The 21,075-nt window shown below is 42.5% G+C and overlaps 1 protein-coding gene across 2 annotated transcripts in view; it reads left to right on the forward strand.

Annotated features, from left to right (window-relative positions):
* Positions 1-21,075, forward strand: part of LOC126393867 (probable E3 ubiquitin-protein ligase HECTD4) — a 42,944-nt gene that overhangs the window by 2,894 nt on the left and 18,975 nt on the right. Inside the window, exons 2-35 of one of the 2 annotated variants that reach the window (XM_050050262.1) lie at positions 1,714-2,267; positions 6,166-6,255; positions 6,341-6,468; positions 7,718-7,826; positions 8,700-8,838; positions 9,193-9,363; positions 9,474-9,666; positions 9,789-9,950; positions 10,572-10,685; positions 10,798-10,938; positions 11,026-11,261; positions 11,358-11,500; positions 11,629-11,699; positions 11,790-11,895; positions 13,083-13,203; positions 13,313-13,441; positions 13,848-13,972; positions 14,409-14,562; positions 14,669-14,772; positions 14,911-15,109; positions 15,213-15,332; positions 15,425-15,529; positions 15,653-15,816; positions 15,994-16,239; positions 17,752-17,944; positions 18,437-18,541; positions 18,647-18,739; positions 18,820-18,988; positions 19,365-19,500; positions 19,592-19,736; positions 19,848-20,014; positions 20,188-20,334; positions 20,430-20,614; positions 20,848-21,001. In XM_050050262.1, coding sequence (XP_049906219.1) covers positions 1,714-2,267; positions 6,166-6,255; positions 6,341-6,468; positions 7,718-7,826; positions 8,700-8,838; positions 9,193-9,363; positions 9,474-9,666; positions 9,789-9,950; positions 10,572-10,685; positions 10,798-10,938; positions 11,026-11,261; positions 11,358-11,500; positions 11,629-11,699; positions 11,790-11,895; positions 13,083-13,203; positions 13,313-13,441; positions 13,848-13,972; positions 14,409-14,562; positions 14,669-14,772; positions 14,911-15,109; positions 15,213-15,332; positions 15,425-15,529; positions 15,653-15,816; positions 15,994-16,239; positions 17,752-17,944; positions 18,437-18,541; positions 18,647-18,739; positions 18,820-18,988; positions 19,365-19,500; positions 19,592-19,736; positions 19,848-20,014; positions 20,188-20,334; positions 20,430-20,614; positions 20,848-21,001 — 5,318 coding nt within the window. The remainder of the gene's footprint in view (positions 1-1,713; positions 2,268-6,165; positions 6,256-6,340; positions 6,469-7,717; positions 7,827-8,699; positions 8,839-9,192; positions 9,364-9,473; positions 9,667-9,788; positions 9,951-10,571; positions 10,686-10,797; positions 10,939-11,025; positions 11,262-11,357; positions 11,501-11,628; positions 11,700-11,789; positions 11,896-13,082; positions 13,204-13,312; positions 13,442-13,847; positions 13,973-14,408; positions 14,563-14,668; positions 14,773-14,910; positions 15,110-15,212; positions 15,333-15,424; positions 15,530-15,652; positions 15,817-15,993; positions 16,240-17,751; positions 17,945-18,436; positions 18,542-18,646; positions 18,740-18,819; positions 18,989-19,364; positions 19,501-19,591; positions 19,737-19,847; positions 20,015-20,187; positions 20,335-20,429; positions 20,615-20,847; positions 21,002-21,075) is intronic. The other variant, XM_050050263.1, reaches the window with a different exon arrangement.

A 21,075-nucleotide genomic window follows, 5' to 3' on the forward strand; every position in this document is an offset into this window, starting at 1 on the left:
ACATATGTTCAATCAGCAGCTCTGACAGATGACAAACCACTGTTTAATTAATGAATGTGAATGGGCAGGCTTGAACCCCTCACCCTTTTTTTCATTTTGTTAAACTCAACAATAGACATGCAGTGACACAGCTTCTGAACTTTTGCTTTTTGTTAAAGCTGCTCTAGAAAAAGAGGAATCAATGTGAATGTGTTGTCGAAGGCACGATAACTGGCAGCTGGACTTTACACTTTGGATTATGCACAAGATGCTGCTGAAAGTACCACTGTTTGGTTTTGCAGCATGCAGCATGAATTTAAGGCTTTTTTGCACTTTTACATTGGTCTAATCTTTGCGTGCAATATTCCTTTGTAAACACTGAAATAGTGTCAATCATCGTAACCTGCAACAAGGTACTCAAAATAGTTATGACACTGAACATATGGGCATTTTGTGTAATCAGTTTTTTCATCACCTGTCTACCATGAATTTTGGGCCTACAATATTTAATACAAAGTATGGTTAGGCCACATTATCCCCAGTATAAAGTCCCCAGGATCCCTCGGATAATTTAATCCGAGCAAAAATGGTAACATGTATGTGGGTGAGACTCATTAGGTTGGCATGCTAATTAAAGCGTTCTGTGAATGGGATGGTGCATGTACAAATATAGAAAGTTAAAATTATGTTTAATGATATGTTGGAAAAATTGGATTTTATTTTTACATTTATAAAGCAAATCTGTCACAGAAATAGAGTAGCCATGTTAGTTGTTGTCAGCCTCCTATGTATGGGTGGTAGTAGCTCACACCAAAATAGTTATATTCAGATTCTCTACATTTCTGGCCTTCGTGTCCAGCTTTCAGACTGACTGGGTCATTTAGTGCTCTTTCCGAAGGTGTTGTGATGCTGACTATTTTTATCCACATGCAGCAGTGTTTTGCAGAGCAAGGTGGAGAAGGCCCAGCATCCAGTTAAGGAGTGTTACTGTAACATTAGTAGCATTTCTGAAATTGAATCAATACAAATTGTGCCTGCTAAATGGTGTAATGGATTTTTTTTCTAGTCCATGATTCATGGGCCACAGAGTGTAATCAATATCTGAAATGCTGCCTAAGTGCACGAGGCACATTGTTTCACTTGTGATAGGCTATCCCAAATGTACCTTGCTATCTCTGACCATTATTTCATAGACCAAGGAACTGTAGACACAAGGGTTTATTCTGTGGAAGTGATTCGTAGTTGTACTGTGGAAATAGTGTTGTACTGATAGATTATAGCAATGTGAGAAATAATAAGATTAATTTTAACTAAATGTTAGCTGCACATTGGCCTATACACCTTGAGGACAAACTGGTTGTTTTTGGCTCTGCTGACAGTAGACCAGCTTTACCTGCTGTTTTGTTTAAAGATGTCAGTTTAGAAAAGATTTCCATCTCCTAGCTGTGTAAGCAGTAGACTGAGGATAAAACCAAATGCTCTGTGAAATCAGGTAAATCAGAAAAAGTAGAACGTTCACAACCCCAAATTCAAATCCATGTCAGTTAAATTTAAATTCTCCACGGCTGTGCTCTTCTTCTGTATTTGAATACACATCTCTGAGTCAATATTCCCTCTGATGTGGAAAATTTAATTTGGGTAAGACACTAGTGCAGACAAATTGTCTCAATTTTGACTGCTGTCAATGTAAACATTTTCCTTCTTTTCTCTTCACTATCTTCCCCTGTCCTCCAGATTCTAACATTTGAGACGAAGAACCCGATAGAGCTCGCTGAGCGTTTGCGTGCCGTCTGTGGGAATCAGAGCAATGCATATGCACGCCTGCTGGAGTACCGTCTCAATGCTTTGCGCGGCCTGTGGGGGGCGCAGCGGCAGCTGGCCCTGGAGGAGCAGCAGGAGCGAGAGGGAACTGGAGGGGCTGATGAGGAGACCTTGGCCTTGCTCAAAAGACAAGGTCTGCTCCAGCAACCCGAGCAGGCGCCCTTCACCTCCCGTGTCGGTCTGCTGCTGGTCTTTCCCCTTTTGCAGTCCCAGACTCGCAGTGACCCAGCGCTCTGCGGTGTCACAGCAGAGGTACTGCTAGCCTGCCTCCGGGACTGCCAGCCGCTCAGCCTCAGCAAAGAGCCCGCTGACTGCCTCAATGGCCTGGAGGGGTTGCTCTGCTCCTGGCTGGAAGATGGTGCCCAGGAGTCAGGCCAACCACAGGGGCAGGCTCAGACGCAGATCCTCCACACACAGAGACAGAGGGAAAACGCTGCTGCTGCACTTGTGGCCCTTGCCTGTGCCAGGTAAGGCCATACATACTCGCTGTCCCACCTTCACAATTGTTAGGATCCCTCTGTTGGCTCTTGTAGACAATGGGTCTCATTCATGAAAAGTGAGTAAATCTGTGTGTAGATTTGCACATAAAAGCCTACTCTACTAAAAACCTACTCCGGATTCAGGAACGCTGCGGGAAACTCAGATTTGATCGTAACCACATGTGTATGATCATGAATGCCAATCCATCGTAAAGTGACAGCGCGCTCCCGGTAATCAGCAATTAGCATAAATCCCCGCCCATGAATAGCCAATGACCACCATATAAGGAGGTGTAGGTGCATCCAGTCGACCTGTCAGTCATGGCGCAAACAAAGAAAGAGAGTGAAAGAAAAAAGAATTTTTCCGAAGCGGAGATCGAAATAATTTTGGGTGAAGTGGACTTAAGAAAAAACATTTTATTTTCTTCAGTTAGTAGTGGTGTGACAGGGACAGGCAAAGCGAAGGCCTGGAGGGAGGTAACAGATGCTGTTAATGTTGTCTCCGTAGTACAAAGAACCATGTCAGAGGTGAAGCGTAAATGGTTTGATATGAAACTGGAGGCAAAGAAACGCATAAGCACACACACAAAAAAAAATACAGCGGTCACCAAACAAACAGAAGATTCATTTGTGGGGTTTTGAATGAAGTGGGAACGGGAAACCAGAGATGTTTTGTGCGTAATGGATAAACTCTAAATCAGTGATGGCTGTCGGAATGTAGAGCTATTTAACATTTATTTTAACAAATGATACGGATAACATATAGCCTACAGCAGTTTTGTATGCATCGTCTTCAAATTATTTGAACCTTAATAGCCTAAAACTCTGTTTTATACAACGTAAATTAAACATTTTTCAAATCAGATTTATTCATTCATATGATCAAAAAGCCACAAAAAAAACAACAACAACAAAAAACGTGTTGTCTCAAATAATTCTTTCAGCTGGCGCGTGCTCCTTCGTGGCTCCACCACCTGCTGCTCCTGCTGAACCCAGGCACCGAGGCCGAAGAGACTGTGATCCGGCTGTCCTTACGGATATTTTTATTATCATCATTCAACATGTAGAGAGAACGTGTAATCTATTATCATCATTCAACATGTAGAGAGAACGTGTAATCTATTGAGTCGATTTACATAGATAATTCATAATCATGAACCTAATCTGGATCTTAAACCTGCTAATTGCCAACTAATTTAACTAAATGTGTTATATTTTTAATATTTTGTCATGTTTAGATTACGTGTTTCAAAGGCATCTGTGTATTGTGTACATAACAGAGCGTAATACGAGTTAAAATTGTAATTTCCAATAGTGACAAGCAATATTTATGTGCTTTACTAAATTTACACAAGCACTACGAGTGGTCAGGAGCAGGAGTAGATTTTGTTAGTAGCTACGAAAAGATCGGAGCTACTAAAATATTGATGAATGCGGACATGCACGTAAATTTCCGTCTGCGAACACTTTACACACAAATTCCTTCTGCTCACGTTTCATGAATGAGACCCAATGTATTTAACTAACAATAATCAGTAAAGGGATATTAATGTATCCAAACACTTCAAGTCAAAATAACGTGATCAAGAAAGTATCTTATCGAAAACATTAGTCACTCTACTCAGAAGCAATCAGTTAGTCAGTTTTTCCTGGCAGCCAAAGCTAAAATAAGCTCATCATTGACCTACTGATCAGTTTCCCTTCCCCTCTCTTCAGTGTACATGTTACATGAATGATCATGCCTGATTCAGTGCTCAAAACCATCCAACACGCACTGTAGCACGGTCAGATAAAGGCATAGCTGAACACTTAGTGATTGATATTTTATATATCGTTAAATTGGTGGGCATAAACAGACATCCCTGCTCTCTGTCAGCTAAGTGGCAGGGCAGTGTTCCAGTGTTCTGACGTCAAACTAAGCTCTTGCTGTAGTCTGATCTGTGCTCTTTCAGCACGAGGTACTGACGCTGTTTGAAAGTGATGTTAGTACAGAAGAAAGTGATAGTTTTGCCTCCTGCTGCAGCTTTAGCCATTATTCTACAGTTTGTGAACTTTATGGGGCAGCAGCACAGGGCCCCTGGGAGAGACAGGGCTATACACACACAGTGTGTTGTATGCTTATAGGAAGGGGTGTCGCAGATTGTTTTTATAAGCAATATTCACCTTGTGCTTTGCTCATATGAAAAAAACAACAACAATAAGAAGAGAAGTTAAACTTATGAATCATATATAAGTGCTCTGGTGTTTTTGTTTGATACCTAGCCTGCAGAATGTGCTTGTTTTTTGCATTTGTGCCTGAACTCTGGCTTCTGCTGGTGACAACAGATCTTGACTTGTCAAAACCAGAACTCTCCACTCTTTGTTCAGCCTCTGTTGAGGCTGAGAGCTCTTTGTTGTGGGGAAGCATCCAGCCCTGGTGCCTTTTCACCAACAGTGGGAGCTAATTAAAGAGCTATCTGCTTTACTCCCCCTCACCTCTGATGGGGCTGGTTAGTAAATTCACAATGTCAGAGGATAAGTAAGCAGAAAGACTGTGTAGCCATGTGCTTTGACATCAGTTGTTGATAAGATGTTTACACAGTGAGGTGCAGAAGGGGACTCTGACACATGACTCATCTGAATTGTCTGTCGCCTGTGGAACATGTAAACACTGATTCACATATATGTACGTTCTGTACTACAGCACATGGCAGGATTTTCCTGGATTATATCCAGCATCCAGTAACAATGCGACATGTTGGTGATACACAAGTCAGAATTCTTATTTTTCTAGCTCCCTTTCTGCCACACACATTTGGTGGCATGTGGGGTGGTTGTCAGTAAAATTATGCCATCACTATAGACATTGTAATGATTATCATCATGTTGTTATCTATCCCTCCATTTTCTTTTTATGCCTAGTTGAAGACATTTTTCAAAGATGTAGTTAAAAACCTTACGTCTTTTGCATGAGAGAATGCCAGAGTATCACTTCAGTAGACCTCCTCTCTTGCACAGATCTTCTCCCTGATTATAGAATTACTTGAACTAGTGCAGTGCCTGTTCAAAATGGGTCGATTGCTTGGCCTCAGGAATTTGCTGCTTGCAGCTTTCTAGAGAACTGCTCATCGGAAAAAACTTCACATTGGACACTGCGATTCCTAGGGTCCTGAGCAAAAAGCACGCCATGCATGCATGTATACATGTCATTTGGATGCAAATACTTGAACAACTGTTTTATGGCCTCAATGAAGTCAAAGCCTGGCTATTTCTGGGAACAAAAGCGTTCATTCCGAAAATAAAATCCCTGATGCTTGAATTGTTTGAGAGCTGTACCCAGCATACCATTTGGCTGTGTAACACTTAATAGGGGTCCCCTCACAATACACTACACAGTGTGTACATTAAAGAAATACAAGTAAAAATATTCTGTAGATCTCAAGAGTTTGCTCTCAACACTGCACTTTCTTGGGTCCTCATCAATACAGCCTCCAAGGGTGAAGTGGATCGGATGAGTGGTTGTGGAGGAAATCAAAAGACATATATGCATACATACATAGTTAGAGACAGAAAGAGACTTTCTCCATTTTACTTAGATGTCTTCAGTTTATAGCCTTGGATGTGGCGAAGCAGTAAATGAACACTGCACAAAGTTAAGTAGGTTGCTCATTACACCCTGCTAAGAGTCGCTGTGTAAAATAATCTCTGTGCTGCATTCTAATGGAAAACATTTTTTAATTCAGATTCAAAAAACTTAGCATTTTAATTCCCAGCACATTACGTCGGATCCCCTCCATAATTCAAGCTGAGTATTATTCCACTTACAGTTCCAAAAATGCTTAACAATGAGCTTTCACTTGTGCGTCATGCTGAGGCCTCCAGACTAATCTGCCAAACTATTCTCCAGGGGATCTCTGAAGACCTTCATCCACACAGTTCACCTGCTGCAGAAACAAACCGATCTGGGCCAGCTCCCTGTGTCAGATGTCCTGTACAGGTGAGGGTGGTATTTTGGTTCATCTGAAAGATAAATATTAGTATCTCTCCTGATGTGTAACCACCCTGTGTCGCTTCCACGTCAGACTTTTGCTCCTGGAAGGAGGCCCAGGCTCTCCATCCTGCCTCCTGGGGGGCAAACACAGTGTGTCCTGGGGTTTTGAGGACATGCTGCCAACACCTGATAATTCTGCTGGAGGAGCAGAGAGTAAAGGTAAAAAAAACATTCTCAAAATGTCTGTGTGATCAGCCTCTACATTTGTAAAACTAAAAGATAGGAATAACAGGCCTAAGTAGACACTGCTCTCATGTGGGTGTGATAAATTATGTCCTGTACATATTTCTAGTTTTCAGGCTTGCACGTAATAGAGAGGACTGTGCTTGTCATATTCCCCATCATAATACTGCCCTGCTTTCTGTTTTATTTACTCACCTTTAGATTATTTATAATCCCCTTTGCCTGAAGTGCATAAAATGTGTAAAATCCCAACAAAAATGGAGGGAGGAGAGTGCATAGCCTGGTACAACGCTCATTTTGCCTCATTTTACTGTATATGTATGCTACAATGTCTTAGCCCTACTCATCATATTTTACACTTGGGCAGAAGCCTTTTGCACTGTATCTTAACACAGGGGGTCGGTGGTTAGTTTTAGGCAACGAAACCACGTGGTTAGGCTCAGGAAAAGATTGTGGTTGACGTTAGTCGTGAGTTGACTCACATGACCAATGACACACAAGACTAACGGCAGACGTGCAAAAAACAAACAAACAAAGTTTCACACAAAACACCAACACTGTTTCCTGGGTCAAAGTCCTGGTCTTGCTGGACCCAAATTCTCTCCCACCCACCATAAGCAGATTTTCTCTGTCTTTATACACAGCCATTGCTCTGAATGTCGTAAGAATGAGATGGATGGGTTTACAATTGGAGTTGGTTGAAAGTCTGGTGTGTCTCACACAGACACTTAAGGGGGCATTGTGTGTCCGTATCTGATGCTGACGCACACTGTCCAAGTGCATTGTTTGACGCCCTGGGATTGAGACCAGGTTGATGTATGTATAGGGAGGGCATTAGAGCCCATGTTGAAACTTAAGAGCTGTGACTATGAGAAGGTAAAGCAAAGCAGGGGAAAGTGACGTTCACTCTCCAGGAATCCATCATCTGACCTTGTGATAGAAGCTGATCAGGGCATATATCCATTGAGCAGGTTTGCATATTTATATTTTAAGGTAATCTGACACTAGATCTGTAGTCTTGGATCTCTGAAGGCATCACAGTCCTCAAAATGAAAAATTTAGCAAAGCAGACAGATGTCTTTGTTTAGCATCCTCATTCTCTGCTCTCTTCTCTCCACTTCATCCAGTTCCCTGCTGATACTTCCCCTTTCTTTTCTTTACGATTATTTGTCATCTGATTGTCATTGCCCTTATATCGAAGTCTTTTTGTCCCTGTGTGTTGCAGACACTGACCTGGGGCGCTGTCTAGCCACAGACGGGCTCTATCTGTATACCACTAACTCCTCCGGGAGAGGACTCAGCAAGCTGGGCTCTGGTTTACATGGGACACTGAGGTAATGTGACTCTCCTCGCCTGCCTTTTTTTAACTGCAGCATTCAGAGAATAGCAAGAGAGAAAGACAGACGGAGAGGGCAAAACACTAAAAATATCACTTACCCATCCCATGGCATTGTGTTATTTTCTTTTTCCCTTTTTAAACCAATGTCTGCAGTATGCAGTCACATCCTGCCTAACTGTGTTTGATTGATACGGTTGATGTTTATAAGGGACAAAAGGGCGTTGTGTGCTCTGCCTCTCAATTCCATGCTGTAGCTCCAAATTGCCCAATTTGTAAGCAGAGGGCAGCTTTCTTCCACAGTGTGTTTTTAGAGTTCAAAGGGCCCAGAGACCTTTTGTTTCACTTTCAGAAAAGATACATGTGCCAGGTTTAGGCTTGTGAGTTAGTTAATTTTATGCTGGAAGTATTAATCACTTGATTAAATGAGAAACAACAACTTGGAAAATAAACATTTTTGTAAGGAAATGAGACTCATTGGGACCCATACTACAGCAATAACCCACAGCAGTAAGTACAATTCTTAGCAATGGCATGCAGACAACTAGAACTGTGGAACCACAACAGCTTTGAATGAGCATGCCAACCCTTTTCTTAAAGAACATGCTCTTAATTGTCATAATCAGCACTGAATATAGTAAACAAGATGCATAATTCTGCTGGGAGAATTTTAATGTCGGCAGATAATTAACACAATTAATTTGAAGGCAATGCATGTACACACGTGATGTTATGCTGTTTTACTTAACTCGTTTTCTCATTCTGCATCAACTAGTGTCCCAGCTAGTTTCTCAACAAAAAGGTCTCCTTTCAAATATTCAATAATACACAATACAGAACACGTAAATAGATGCACTTTGTGTCTGTGCAGGGGTTTTGTGTACTGTCGAAATGAAGAGTTGGAGCCTGGCTGGGTGGTGTTCAGCAGCGGTCGCCTCCTCCATCGTCCCTCCTCCTTTGATGCCAAGCCTCATCAGCTGTGCCAGGTCATTGACCCCTTCACCCTCCAGGTATTCCACTATTTTGAACTTGATGCTGTGTCTTGATGCATTTCATTTTCATCAAGAGTCTCCCATTAATTCTTACTTGTCATTTTAATGTGGTTTTATTATCCCATCATGCAACATAAAAATGATTTGATAGTACCAACAAGGCATGAAGGTCTAAAATTGGGCAGCATTTCTTTCCATTCAGGATGCAATAAAACCACAGTCTAAATGCAGGTGATGAAGATGTATGAATGAATGTATGTATGAATTTGTACAAAGACGGGATATATGAAAGCTACATTCAGTCTAACCGTAGTCATTAAAATCAAACCAGCTCTGAGTTAAAATGGCTAATGTTTGCTGTGCCATTTTCAGGTGTGCCAGATTGTGCCCATGCCAGCCCACCACTTCCCTGTGGGCAGCAGCATGACCACGCTGCACCTCTGCTCAGATGGAACCTACCTGTACTGGGTCTGGTCCCCAGCCAGTCTCAATGAGAAGACACAGAAAGGCCACTCTGTCTTCATGGATGTCTTTCACCTGTCTGTGAGTACAATATGCCCTGCTATATACAGTAGTTTCAGTTTGTTAATGTCTGTGTTCCATCTTTAATGTTTTCTCTACACCCCCCCCCCCCCCCCCCGTCCATGGTGCAGACACAGACAGGGTTGTGTGTTGCAGACATCTTGCAGGACAGGGTTATTCTAACTCGCAAGGAAGGCGAGTCTTCAAAGTGCTTGAATGAGCTTCTCTTGAGTCGAATGTCACGCTTCCGGGCCTCCCATTCTGCCACACTGGCTGCTCTCACAGGCTCTGCAATCACCAACACTGTCAAAGAGGAGCAGTCTGGTAATTCATCAGCACAACTTAAAGTCATCCAGAAATGACATATGCTTCAGTGTGCAATTCATGGTGAATCTTAGGGTTATTAAAATCATTTCTGGTGACACTCATCTTCTTAACTCTTACAGCTGTCAACACTAGCTGTGGACTCCCTTTAAAGACCCTAAGAAAGACCCCTATGTATGTATGTGGAACCTATCTAGTGATGCTGGTCTCACCTCCTGGTGTGTCTGGGAGCTCTGCCACACGCTCCCTGTTTGGAGGCACCAGCAGCCTGTCCTCTCTTAAAAGTAAGAGCACACACTGACACTTGTAAATCCGCACTGTTATGTGTTTGCCATAACTTCTGACAGTTATGCTGCCATTTAGTTTTTCTCAAAAAGTTAGAGATAATGTAAATTGATTTACTTAATGTGAAGATATAGTACACTGCAAAGACTTTGGGAAAAAATTAAAAGCATTCTACATCATGTTAAAGGGAAACTTGCAGATTTGTGTCATCGCAGCGTATGCAGATGAACAGTCTGGTTTTCCCCCGTGTCATGATTGTCCAGAAATCCCCGCTCATTTGTTGGCTGACTTCAGTGGACTTGGACGGTCTTTTGCCAGTGGATGAGTGGGGAGCTCTGGGTGCTTGTGGTCTGGGGGGTTTCTTTTCAAGTTTCTAGTGGACAGCAAGTGTTCTGATAATAGTCTGATTGCAGCTTGAAGTCATAAGTTAGGATTGATAATAGTAAGGAACATTACATTTGAACACACACAATGTTTTAATTAACATTACAAGCTCAAGAAAAACAATTTGCATTATTTGTAATTTAATAATGAAAAAAATTAATAACTCCAGTGGCTTGTACTGTACAATATTGTAAGGAATGCATTTGTTTACTCAACTTACATTTTTATTTGTTCAGTATTAGCCTCCAGCCTAGTTTTTAACCTGGCTGATGGTCAGTTCAGCAGCCGCGCAGACCTCATTGATGCTCCTGGCAGTTCATTGGGCAGGGGAGCCCAGGTGGCGGGACTAGGTAAGCTCAGCTTTGTCACATTCTTCTCTTCTGTGTTGAACTCACAGATGATAGTCACACAATGCTTTGCCAGTTTAAGTGACATATATTTCTATAATCACTGGCTTCACAGGAGCATGTTATGATGCACTGAACAACTTGATCTGGACCTGCTCCAGTGATTACATAGATCAATGGTGCAATCCTGGGAACCAAGCCTTTCATCATGTGTGCCATAGGCTTGGTGTCAGCCATGTCATCAAAGAACCCAAAGGTAGATTAAAAAAATTGCACTGAAACCACCAGACGTTCTTCGTATCAGTCAGACATTTGAATATCTGTCAAACTTTTCTTTTCACAGAGGAAACTGTGGCCACTGGCGAGGTTATCAACCAGCTACTTCATCATGTAGGTGCTATGTGTATCCATCAGCTCAACCTGCTGGCAGCCAGCAGCAACAGCTTGCCCCTGGGGGCCTTGCTTGGTAAACAGCATCCCATCGAGGCCCGTCACTTCAGCAGCATCTGTGACATTATGGAGAAGGCCATGGTCAATGGAGACACATGCATCATCCGCTGCATCTTGGTGGTGTTCCAGGTCAGTCAGAGTTGCAGCTGGGGACAGTATTGCAGACAATGACTCAGCTTTTTTCTGTGTTTTGAGTTTCTTCTCTTTTTTGTCGGTCCTGTCCAGGTGGTGTTTAGGTTTTTCAATCCTCAGTCTGAGCAGAATAGGGAAAGTGTGCGTCGTTCAGGCCTACTCCTGTGGCAGCTACTCATGGCTCCAGTGGATCAGATTGGAGCAGAGATCCAGAGAGAGGTGTGCCTGGCCATCAGGTAAGTCCAGTATACTATATATATGTATATAAAACAGAACTAATAGTTAAAAGGGTGTTTTGTAAAATCAGCGATCATAATGATATTCAAATGGATCTTTTCTTTTTACCTCCTCTCTGTCTCTGTAGCTCAGGCCTGAATACTTTGTATCAGGGGGAGACTGAACTCAACAAACTGCTGAAACTGGTTTTAACTGAAGGTGACTATGATACTAAACACACATTTAATATAACTAGTTGTTTTGTGGTAAATATATTTGACATTCTGTGTATTTGTTTGTGACATTCAGGTGAAAGGAACAGTGGCCTGTCTCAACTTCGTGATGTCATTCTTACCAACTTGGCAGACCAGCTGCAGAAGAATAGATTTGGGAGTGAAGAAGATGACCACTACAGGTAAGTGGCTATCCTGAAACTATAGGGTACAATATCATTTACATAGCCTCTGATGTTAACACAAAACCAGCAAAGTGTACTCAGTAGAATGCAGATCTCCGCCAGGCAGCTGCCCAAGCTGAGCGTAGCCACTCTTGAAGATTCTTGCAGTTTCAGCAGATGTGCCGCAGCATTTCTTTGGAAGCTAATAAAAACACACCTTGTGTATTTTTGACAAAGCAATGATGCGTTTCACAGAGCTGATTGAGTTCTCCTGCTAACAGGCACTGTATGTGAAAAAATAGATAGAAAATAATTATAACGATTGAATGTATTTTTAATAACTTCAACTGCAAATCTTTGATCCATGTCATTCATAGCTGGGCTTCAACAGTAATAACCTTTTCTATAGGCTACATCACACAAAGAGCTATAAACAGAAAAAGAAAAGAAGAAAAGAAAAAATCATACTATATAGCCTGTTTACTTACTGTTGTAGAGGCAAAATGTCAAGAAAAAAATCAGGCAAGTCTAAAAAATTTGGCAGGTAAAACCCTTCGCTTCTGAAATGCTCCCGGTGTGGTATTGCGCCAGTCATAGGATGAAACAAAACCTTGTTGCAGCTGCACCCCATGAATTGTCCCTGCTTGCTTCCTTATAATCAAGATGGCATTGGCAGTAATGAAAACGGGGACTAATAAATGTCGTATTGTGCCTAACTTTAGTGCATCATAACATCTCAGTTATGTAATTAAACTGCAGCTGGTTCGGTTGAAATTAAGACCAAACCTTTTTACGGATGTCAGTTTTTTAGCCACACTGAAGACCAAAATGTGGCCTCCAGCGGACTACTTAGGGCTTGTTGGTTTTAGCTGAGCCGATTTCTGAAAAACTTGTGGCCTCTATGGGCCCATTAAGAGGAGAGAGGAGTCAGGAGTTAATGACGGTATGAAATACTCAATAAAACAGGTTTTTCAACAACACAAAATATGAGGCTGATTGGTGCGGTAGTTTTCAACATTATCAGAGAAAAGACAGACAAACACACACACACACACACACACACACACACACACATCCTAACACATTATCCCCTCCAGGCTTACACCTGGCAAAGATGACAATGTCAGGTGTTACTTTAAAAATACAAGTTAGCTCCCTGTAGGTATGTACTTGTTCAAAGTGGTAGAAATCTCTGTCTTTTACAGATTGAGTGATGAACTGCTGCACTGTATTCTCAAGACTGTCGTCCGGGAATCCTGCCTCGTCATTACCAAATGTCAGACTGTCGCACGAGACGACTTCCAGAAGCTGCTCTCCACTGTGCCAGTATGACTAGCATTTCAGCAGAACTACATGCCATCTGTGTTGATTGAGATCACATGTTTTGTGAGATTGCACTTGTCTAAACTTGAGATGGTTTTTTGCCTCTCTGTAGGTGGTCTCACCTAGTCTGCGCTACCTCATGGCTGTTCAGAACCACCTCCTCAGTAATACCATTCTTATCCGTCCGGATGATAATGACGACAGTGACAGCTCCCTACAAGGGGAAACAATGAAGGTACAGGTAAACATCCCCTTTAAATACCCCTACCTCTGTGCATGTGGTGTGTCTGTCAATGAGAGAGCAACCCACCAGACGGAGCAATGGGAGATGATTGTTCTTTTACAGCACTGCTTAGTAATTTGTGCTCATTGTAGTTTTAATGATGTCAGTTAACGGGGCTATATTAAGTAAGAATGTATTGTTTCTAAATATTACTAATGTTGGTTAAAAGGATGAAAGCGGAACAGTCTCAAATAAGCGAACAGCTCAGATTGTGTTAATATATGGAGTTTTTTTCTGCAGACATAAAATTAACGAAATCATGTTTGTATAATTTCCATATTGCATGACAGAGATGACCATGGAAAATCTTGAAAGCAGAGTTACGTAAGTGTGGGCATATTGTGTGTGTGTGTGTGGTCCCCAGGAGCTGCAAAGCAGCATCTTATCCCTAGCAACAAAGATCCTGGTGGGATGTGATGAAGTGCTGGAGACCCTGCAGCAGGTGACCACAGCTCTCATTAACAGCGACATTGCTGACAGAGAAACGAGGTGAGCTTTTGACTTCATCTGTTTTTAAAAACTGCCTCTTTAGGGTGGGAAAATAACCCTTTAGTCAGCCAGCCACAGTGGCTGCTGGATACCTTTAAAATCATGCGTGAGACTTTTGAACTTAATCTTTGGTGTCAGCTGTATTACCATAAAACTATAATGTAACTGACAAAAATAAAATGAGACATGATGCTCTCTTAGTTGGCTTTAATGCTCTATTTCTCCGTGAAACAAGATTTAGCTAAACCTGAGTAATGCTGTTGCCTCCTTACAAAGAATAGAAGGGTGTGTGAGAAATCATTTATGTACGCAGGCTTTTGCAATCACTGTGGCTTTGTTTTACCTCTTTAATTTTCCCTATTTCTTGTGTTGTTTTTCTGCTTAGTATCAATCACTTTCACATTGAAAAGCTGCCTTTTCTCTGCTTGTTGTTCAGGTTGAAAGGCCTGGAACAGGTAACCAAGGCCACCATGCTTGGGCACCTGCTACCAGTGTTGCTCACCTCTCTGATGCACCCCAACCTGCAGACCCTCACTCTTGCTGATGCCCTCATGCCTCAGTTGGTGCAGCTGGTCCTCTATACTAGCCAGGTTAGAGTCTTGCCAGTCCAAAAGACAATTCTTGCATTGAATAAATTGTTTTGCCTTGAGTAACAAAGAAGTATTAAAGTAGTTGTTTCTACTCTCTGTTTTCCAGACTGCCCTGCTACTGAAGACTCAGTCTCCACTTTTCACTGACGAGCCTCCACCTGTGGGGGGCTCTGTAGGGCCGGGGGCGAAAGCATGTGCTGCTGATGACAAGTACGTTTGCTGAATGTCCACCAGAAGCATGCTAACAATCAATTCGCAGTGAATCTATCTGATTATATTTTGGATCACTTGTTTTGTTAGTCATAAACTCAGCTTTGTAAAACCAGTCATTTGTTTGTATTGCATTAGAATTCTTGACGAACGTGAGGAGCCCGGTTTCCTGACTGGACTGAAGATCCCTGCCCCATGGGCTGCTGGGAAGACAGTAGAGACAGTGCATCCTGTGAGGGACAATTACAAGTTCAAGGAGACAGTACACATCCCAGGAGCGCGCTGCCTGTACCTTCGCTTTGATTCTCGCTGCTCCTCACAGTATGATTATGACAAGGTACTGACTCATGCAACTACACTAACTGTAGGTCCAGTGGCCTTCATCCTTTGTGGCTCTGGTTGGGGACATTTTTAATTAAGTGTATTCTTTGACATTTTAGTTGGTCATCTATGCTGGTCCCAATACCAACAGTCGTAAAGTAACAGAATATGGAGGGAATACTCTGGGATATGGCAGTCGTAGTGTCTTGGGGACAGGATGGCCCAAAGACCTTGTCAAGGTAAAAGAAGCGGTTTTTCACAAACATACACAGTAAACACATTGTGCACGAACAGTCTTGAAGAGCTACATTTTTTGTATGTCATGTTTTAGGTTGAAGGAGACACTGTGACGTTTTCTTTTGAGATGAGGAGTGGACGTGAGCACAACACCCCTGATAAAGCCATGTGGGGGTTCTCCTGCACTGTCAGAGCTCAGGTAAAATCTGGGAGCACTGGCATGTCCCAGACATTTGTATTTACTGTTGATTAATCACACTGGCATCATGTAACATGAAGAACAACAGCTAATTCTGTAGATGCTATTTGTTTTTGCTTTCAGGAGTCATCTGAGGATGTCTCTGGAGGCCTCCCCTTCCTGGCAGACCTTGCCCTCGGTCTGTCAGTGCTGGCTTGCTCTATGCTCCGCATTCTCTATAATGGGCCAGAGGTGACAAGAGAGGAGGAAGCCTGCCACGATTTGCTCTGCTCAAAGCTGCTGCAAAGGTGACACAGCTGAATGAAAATACCACAAAATGTCTGCCAGTTTTATTGATTACCCATGTGATAAATATAGTACAATTTAAGAAGTGGCACACATTCCTCAGTGGTATGTAGTTGAGTGCAGCAAAACATCTGGCAGCATAGATGACAGACAGATGACACGCTCTGTTTTTCTAATAGGTGTCAGTGGCAGGTGGAAGCAAACGGTGCGATCTCTCCTGCCCTCACGCCCAGCCCTTCACCGCTGCCACTCACTATTGAGGAGGATCGGGAGTTCACCTACCCCTCTGATGTGCTCATCCCACCCCCAGGCCTCATGCCAGGGACCTACTTTGATTTGCCTCGTATCCGCCTCCCTCCAGGCATCATGGGAAGGCTACGAGAGGTGTCTGGAAGGGCTCGACCACAATTCCGTCCTAGTATCAAGTAAGAAGGTCATACTGTTACAGTACAGAGGATATTCATGTGACATCATTGTACACAAAAAAGTGAAAACATTGCTGAAATAGAAAGTGCGAGAGAGGCGAAGCAACACAAAGCAATTCTTTCTAAAGCCTGATTTATGGCACGGTGCTTGACATTTTTGGTAAGTATTGTTCGACAGGAATTAAACAGTCACACATTGTTTTCAATTTATGTTTCAGCAAAAGGTTTTAAGTTGTTACCATGGTAAGCAGAGACCCTCTGCATTTTTTATGATGAATCAATGAATCAATACATGAATCATTGATGATTTCTTTGTGTGGAGCTGACAAAAAAATATTTCAGTCAGGACCACTGAAAGAAAACTTTTTTTCATTGCAGTGTTATATTTGGCAGTATGGCTTTGTCCTATGTAGAAAGCCTAAGGTGGAGAGAGCACACCTCTCTGCCCCTCCACGCGCATAGGAGAAAAGCCTGAGGCAGAGAGAGCAAACCTCCCTGCCCTTCCATGCACCTACATGGAAAGCCTAAGGCAGGGAGAGCAGCAGCAAAGACCCCCCAGAAACAGAACAGAGCAAGCATCAATGACAAACGGAAATAACACTGATTAGTCAGACACAGCTTGAAAAGGAGGAGCTGGGGTGGAGGCGGGTTGCAAAGCGGCTTGCAGAGGAAGCAGCAACAGTAGGCAGGCCTGAGCCCTGAATGAGATTTGCCAATGGGTTGCATAGAAAAGAATCATGTGAGCTGTCAGCTGACTCCCCTCCATCAATCAGCTGAACCATCAATTGATTGGGCTGCTTGAGATCAGCTGATGTAGCTGGGATGTGTCCTGCCTGAACTAAGGGTATGCTAAATTTTGGTCAGTAAATGTCTGCTGTTATTCAGCCTGGTGAAGGCAATTTTGCTGGCCGCTGTCCTCTCAGCTCCCCAGGAGCTGCTGCTGACAGACAGCTGCCTCTGTGGATTGAGATGCTGAATACAGGTCAGAGTGGTGGGGATTGAAAACAACTATCTCCGTGGCGACAGTACCAGTTACATTGCAAGACAAATTCTGATGTTGTCCGCAACATAAAAAAATTCTGCAGATGCGCAACATGAAAGGAAAGTGTCATTTTTTTATTCCTGTTGAACAAATTAAATTTCTGTTGAGCAACACTTATCAAAAGTGTTGAGCGCTCTGCCATAAATCAGGCATAAGACTGTTTGTTAAATGAATTATGTAATAAATTATAAACATGTTTTCAAACTGGTTCACAGATGATCAGGATGTCCTTTAAAGTACTTGTGGTTTTGATCACATATCCTTCTTTAAAATAGAATGTCTAGGCTTTTGTATGTCTTCAGGCTTTGTTGATACGGTGAATTTTGATTTAGTTTTGAATCATCATCATTTGTTTTCTTCTCAGTATTGCAGCTCTCCCCATTCGTAGCAGCCATAGTTGGTTAGTTTTTGTGTGTTTATTAGATGAGCAAGGTGATATTGCTATTGACACAACCAATTTTTTCTGCAAGGGAGGTGATCAGGCCAGATGTCATGGAGGAGGTTATAGTATCCTGTGTCATAAAACACCTAAGCCTGGTGGATGCCCTTCAGTCACTTGTTAACTACCAGTACCGTGAGGATCATGCTGAGGAGTATGACCTGGTCTGTAAGATCATGGCTGAGACCTTCAAGAAGATCAATGCTATGGAACGCCAGCTGCAGGTGAGCTCTTCTTACATAGCAAGGTTTTTAAAAACTAGGATGCTTTGAATTATGTTTGCTTGCTATCAGTGGAAGACACACTGTTCACTATGCATGTTTGAAAACTTGTTTTTATTTTGGGTATTCAAGAGTTCTAGGTTAGATAGTTAAATGAAGTATTTCCTGTTCACTGCAGGGAATGAGATTAATGGAGAGTTGCTATTGCATGGTGTTTTTTGCAAAGTTATGTTTATTTGCAGCCAGGACGCTTGTATACTGGGCATATTTAAACCACCTTATGATACCTCTAATCACCAGATTGGAGAGATATTTGCATAATGGGCAGCATATTAAACTACAGCTTGGAAATATGAGAGTATTATTAGTTTTCAGTTGAAATAAGGACAAGGCTGAACAGAAGACCTGAGTTTAGCTAAAAAGGAAATTAGGCTAGCAACCTGAACAGAAACAAAGTCTCACTCTGTTTCTAATTATCTCCTGTGTTGCTTTCAGAGTGTTGCAGAATTGGAACAGAAATGGCAGAATGAGGTAGAGGAGGCCCAGCAGGGAAAGCTGGAGAACAACACTCCTTTCTTTCACGACTACCACTTCTTTGAGGTACCCTGCTCCACACACACAATTTACAATTTTCCTCTAGAGATTCAAACTACCATTCACTTTGATATTCATAATCTATTGTTTTGTTGTTGTTTTTTTGACCAGAACAAAATTAAGGAGCTGGAACTACTTTGCTCACTTAAGGAGGTCCCACTCGATTTTAGTGATTTGGAGAATGTTGTCCTTGCATTGAGGCAAGTAATTAAAAATTATTCTAGCACTACAGGTGTCACGGATCAGTTCGTGCGGTAACATTATGTATCTGCACCTACAGGGAGAAGTTCTTTCAAGAGGTAAACACCATGCACCTCAGGAGTACCACCTCACTGGCCAAAACTAAGGCCTTGGTGAAGAGTCTGATGAATCGCACTGAGCTTCTGCTCCATGTTACCATCGCTCCACATTGCAGAAGTCTAACCAGCACACCCGCAGGCACACCAGGTCCAGGTACATAAGATCTTTTTATGGGTCCTGTTATGGTTACGGTGATGGTGATGAAACCCTGTTTGGCAGCAGGGTTGGGAATAGAGATATTTTCCTTCAGATTTTGAAGCCAACTGCTGTCAACACAAGGTCCATCAGCCAGTGCATCAATGGGTACGGTTACATAACTTACACAGGAGTCTGACTCTAATTACTTTTTGGAAATACAATGTATCACAGCCTTATTTCTGTAAATCAATATTTTCATCTGTCAGTGTTTGTCAGTTCATAAATCCTGCATAATTAGAAGTGTCTTTAGTTAGCTCAAGGCATCAGTCATGGGAGACAAAATGACATTGAGTTTGTTTCTCATCTAATATTTCTGATTTTGTTGTGCCAGCCTCGAAGTCTGTGTCAGACGCCAAGACAGTGATCCCCATGGTGAAGCAGCCAGTCTTTCTACGCAGCATGTCAGCACCCTCTGACTTGGAGATGATTGCTAACCAGGACTTAGAGTTTACACATGCGCCCCAAAGGTATTTTTCTATTTTTGTTTGATAGAATTAATGTTTGAGAATCATGCAAGGGAATTGGCAATTAATTTATTCCTTTACTTGTTATCTTTAGGAGGCGACACCACCCTACGAGTCATCGCAGCAGCTCCTTTACCCTGCTGCAGTCTCTGGCCATAGAAGACAGCCGTGACAAACCAACATACAGTGTGCTGCTGGGACAGCTCTTTGCCTTTATTGGAACAACACCTGATCAGGCTGTAAATAACTTACTCATTACTCACTTCTTTTTTCGTTGCCATAGCTGTATGAGAATCAGTTGGTAAATTCTGGTCTGACAGTGAGATCTTTTATATCGGTGATTTCTGTAGGTGTCAAGCAGCAGTTTCCTGTCTGCTGCGCAGACGCGTTGGAGACGTGGCAGCACGCGGAAGCAGGCACTTGTTCATATGAGAGAGCTGCTCACTGCTGCTGTCAGAGTGGGTGGTGTCACTCACCTGGTGGGGCCTGTCACAATGGTACTGCAAGGTGGCCCAAGGTAAGAAAGCAGTGCTATTAACAGTAGTAACAATCCCTCCCTACTCTACATACATACACAGGTAAAATGTAATCATGATATTACAATATTTAAACATTTTAATGCCACAGTTAAACAATGTTTGAATTTGCCTGATTCTTCAATACATTTGTGTTTATGTGCCATCTGTGCAGGATTGAAGAGCTGACCTGTGGTGGAATGGTAGAGCAGGTGCAGGAGGCCTTTGGGGAGACCATGACATCTGTAGTGTCACTATGTGCTCGCTACCCTATTGCTTGTGCCAACAGTATTGGCTTGCTTTGCACAATCCCCTACACCAGGCAAGATACTTAATCTTGCATCTCTCTTTTGATTTGTCACTGTATTACTAAACCCTCAGAGTCCTTACCCACATTCATCATCTGTGTTGATATAGGAGTGAAGAGCAGTGCCTGGTGCGGAGCGGTCTGGTCCAGCTCATGGACAGCCTGTGTAGTTTAAGTGGTCAGAGGGAATGCAGCTCAAACGAGAAGCAGACCAAAAAGCAGAAGGTGGCCACCATGGCATGGGCTGCTTTCCAGGTACTGGCCAACCGCTGCATTGAGTGGGAGAAGGTGGAAGGTAAGTTATGCCTGTAGGTCCTTACTTACTCTGATCACGTCTCAAGAGCCATCAAGTTAATTATATTTGTACTGATCCTGAAAATGCATGCACATACTACATGAACTTGCCTTTAAGTATACATTAACAATGTCAATGTTTTTTTACATGGTTGGAGGAAATGGTTGTACACTACACATTTAGTAGTGTGTTGTAATGATAGGTAAGTAATCATTCTTATTCTCTCTTTGAAGGTGGGTCTACCGATGCAGTACACTCAGGTCTGGCACGGCAGGTGTCCAGCCTGCTGACCAATCACCTGGCCCGAGCCACAGAGTGCTGTGGGAATCAGGCAGCTGGCAATGATGCCTTACAGGATGTGCTCAGTCTGCTCAATGACCTGTCCAGGTAAAATTTTATGTCATGTATGCAAATAATATATTTGTTTGAATCATTTATGTATATTGTTATGTCTTTTGTGC

This window comes from Epinephelus moara, chromosome 8 (genome assembly GCF_006386435.1).
Source record: "Epinephelus moara isolate mb chromosome 8, YSFRI_EMoa_1.0, whole genome shotgun sequence".
Taxonomy (NCBI): domain Eukaryota; kingdom Metazoa; phylum Chordata; class Actinopteri; order Perciformes; family Serranidae; genus Epinephelus; species Epinephelus moara.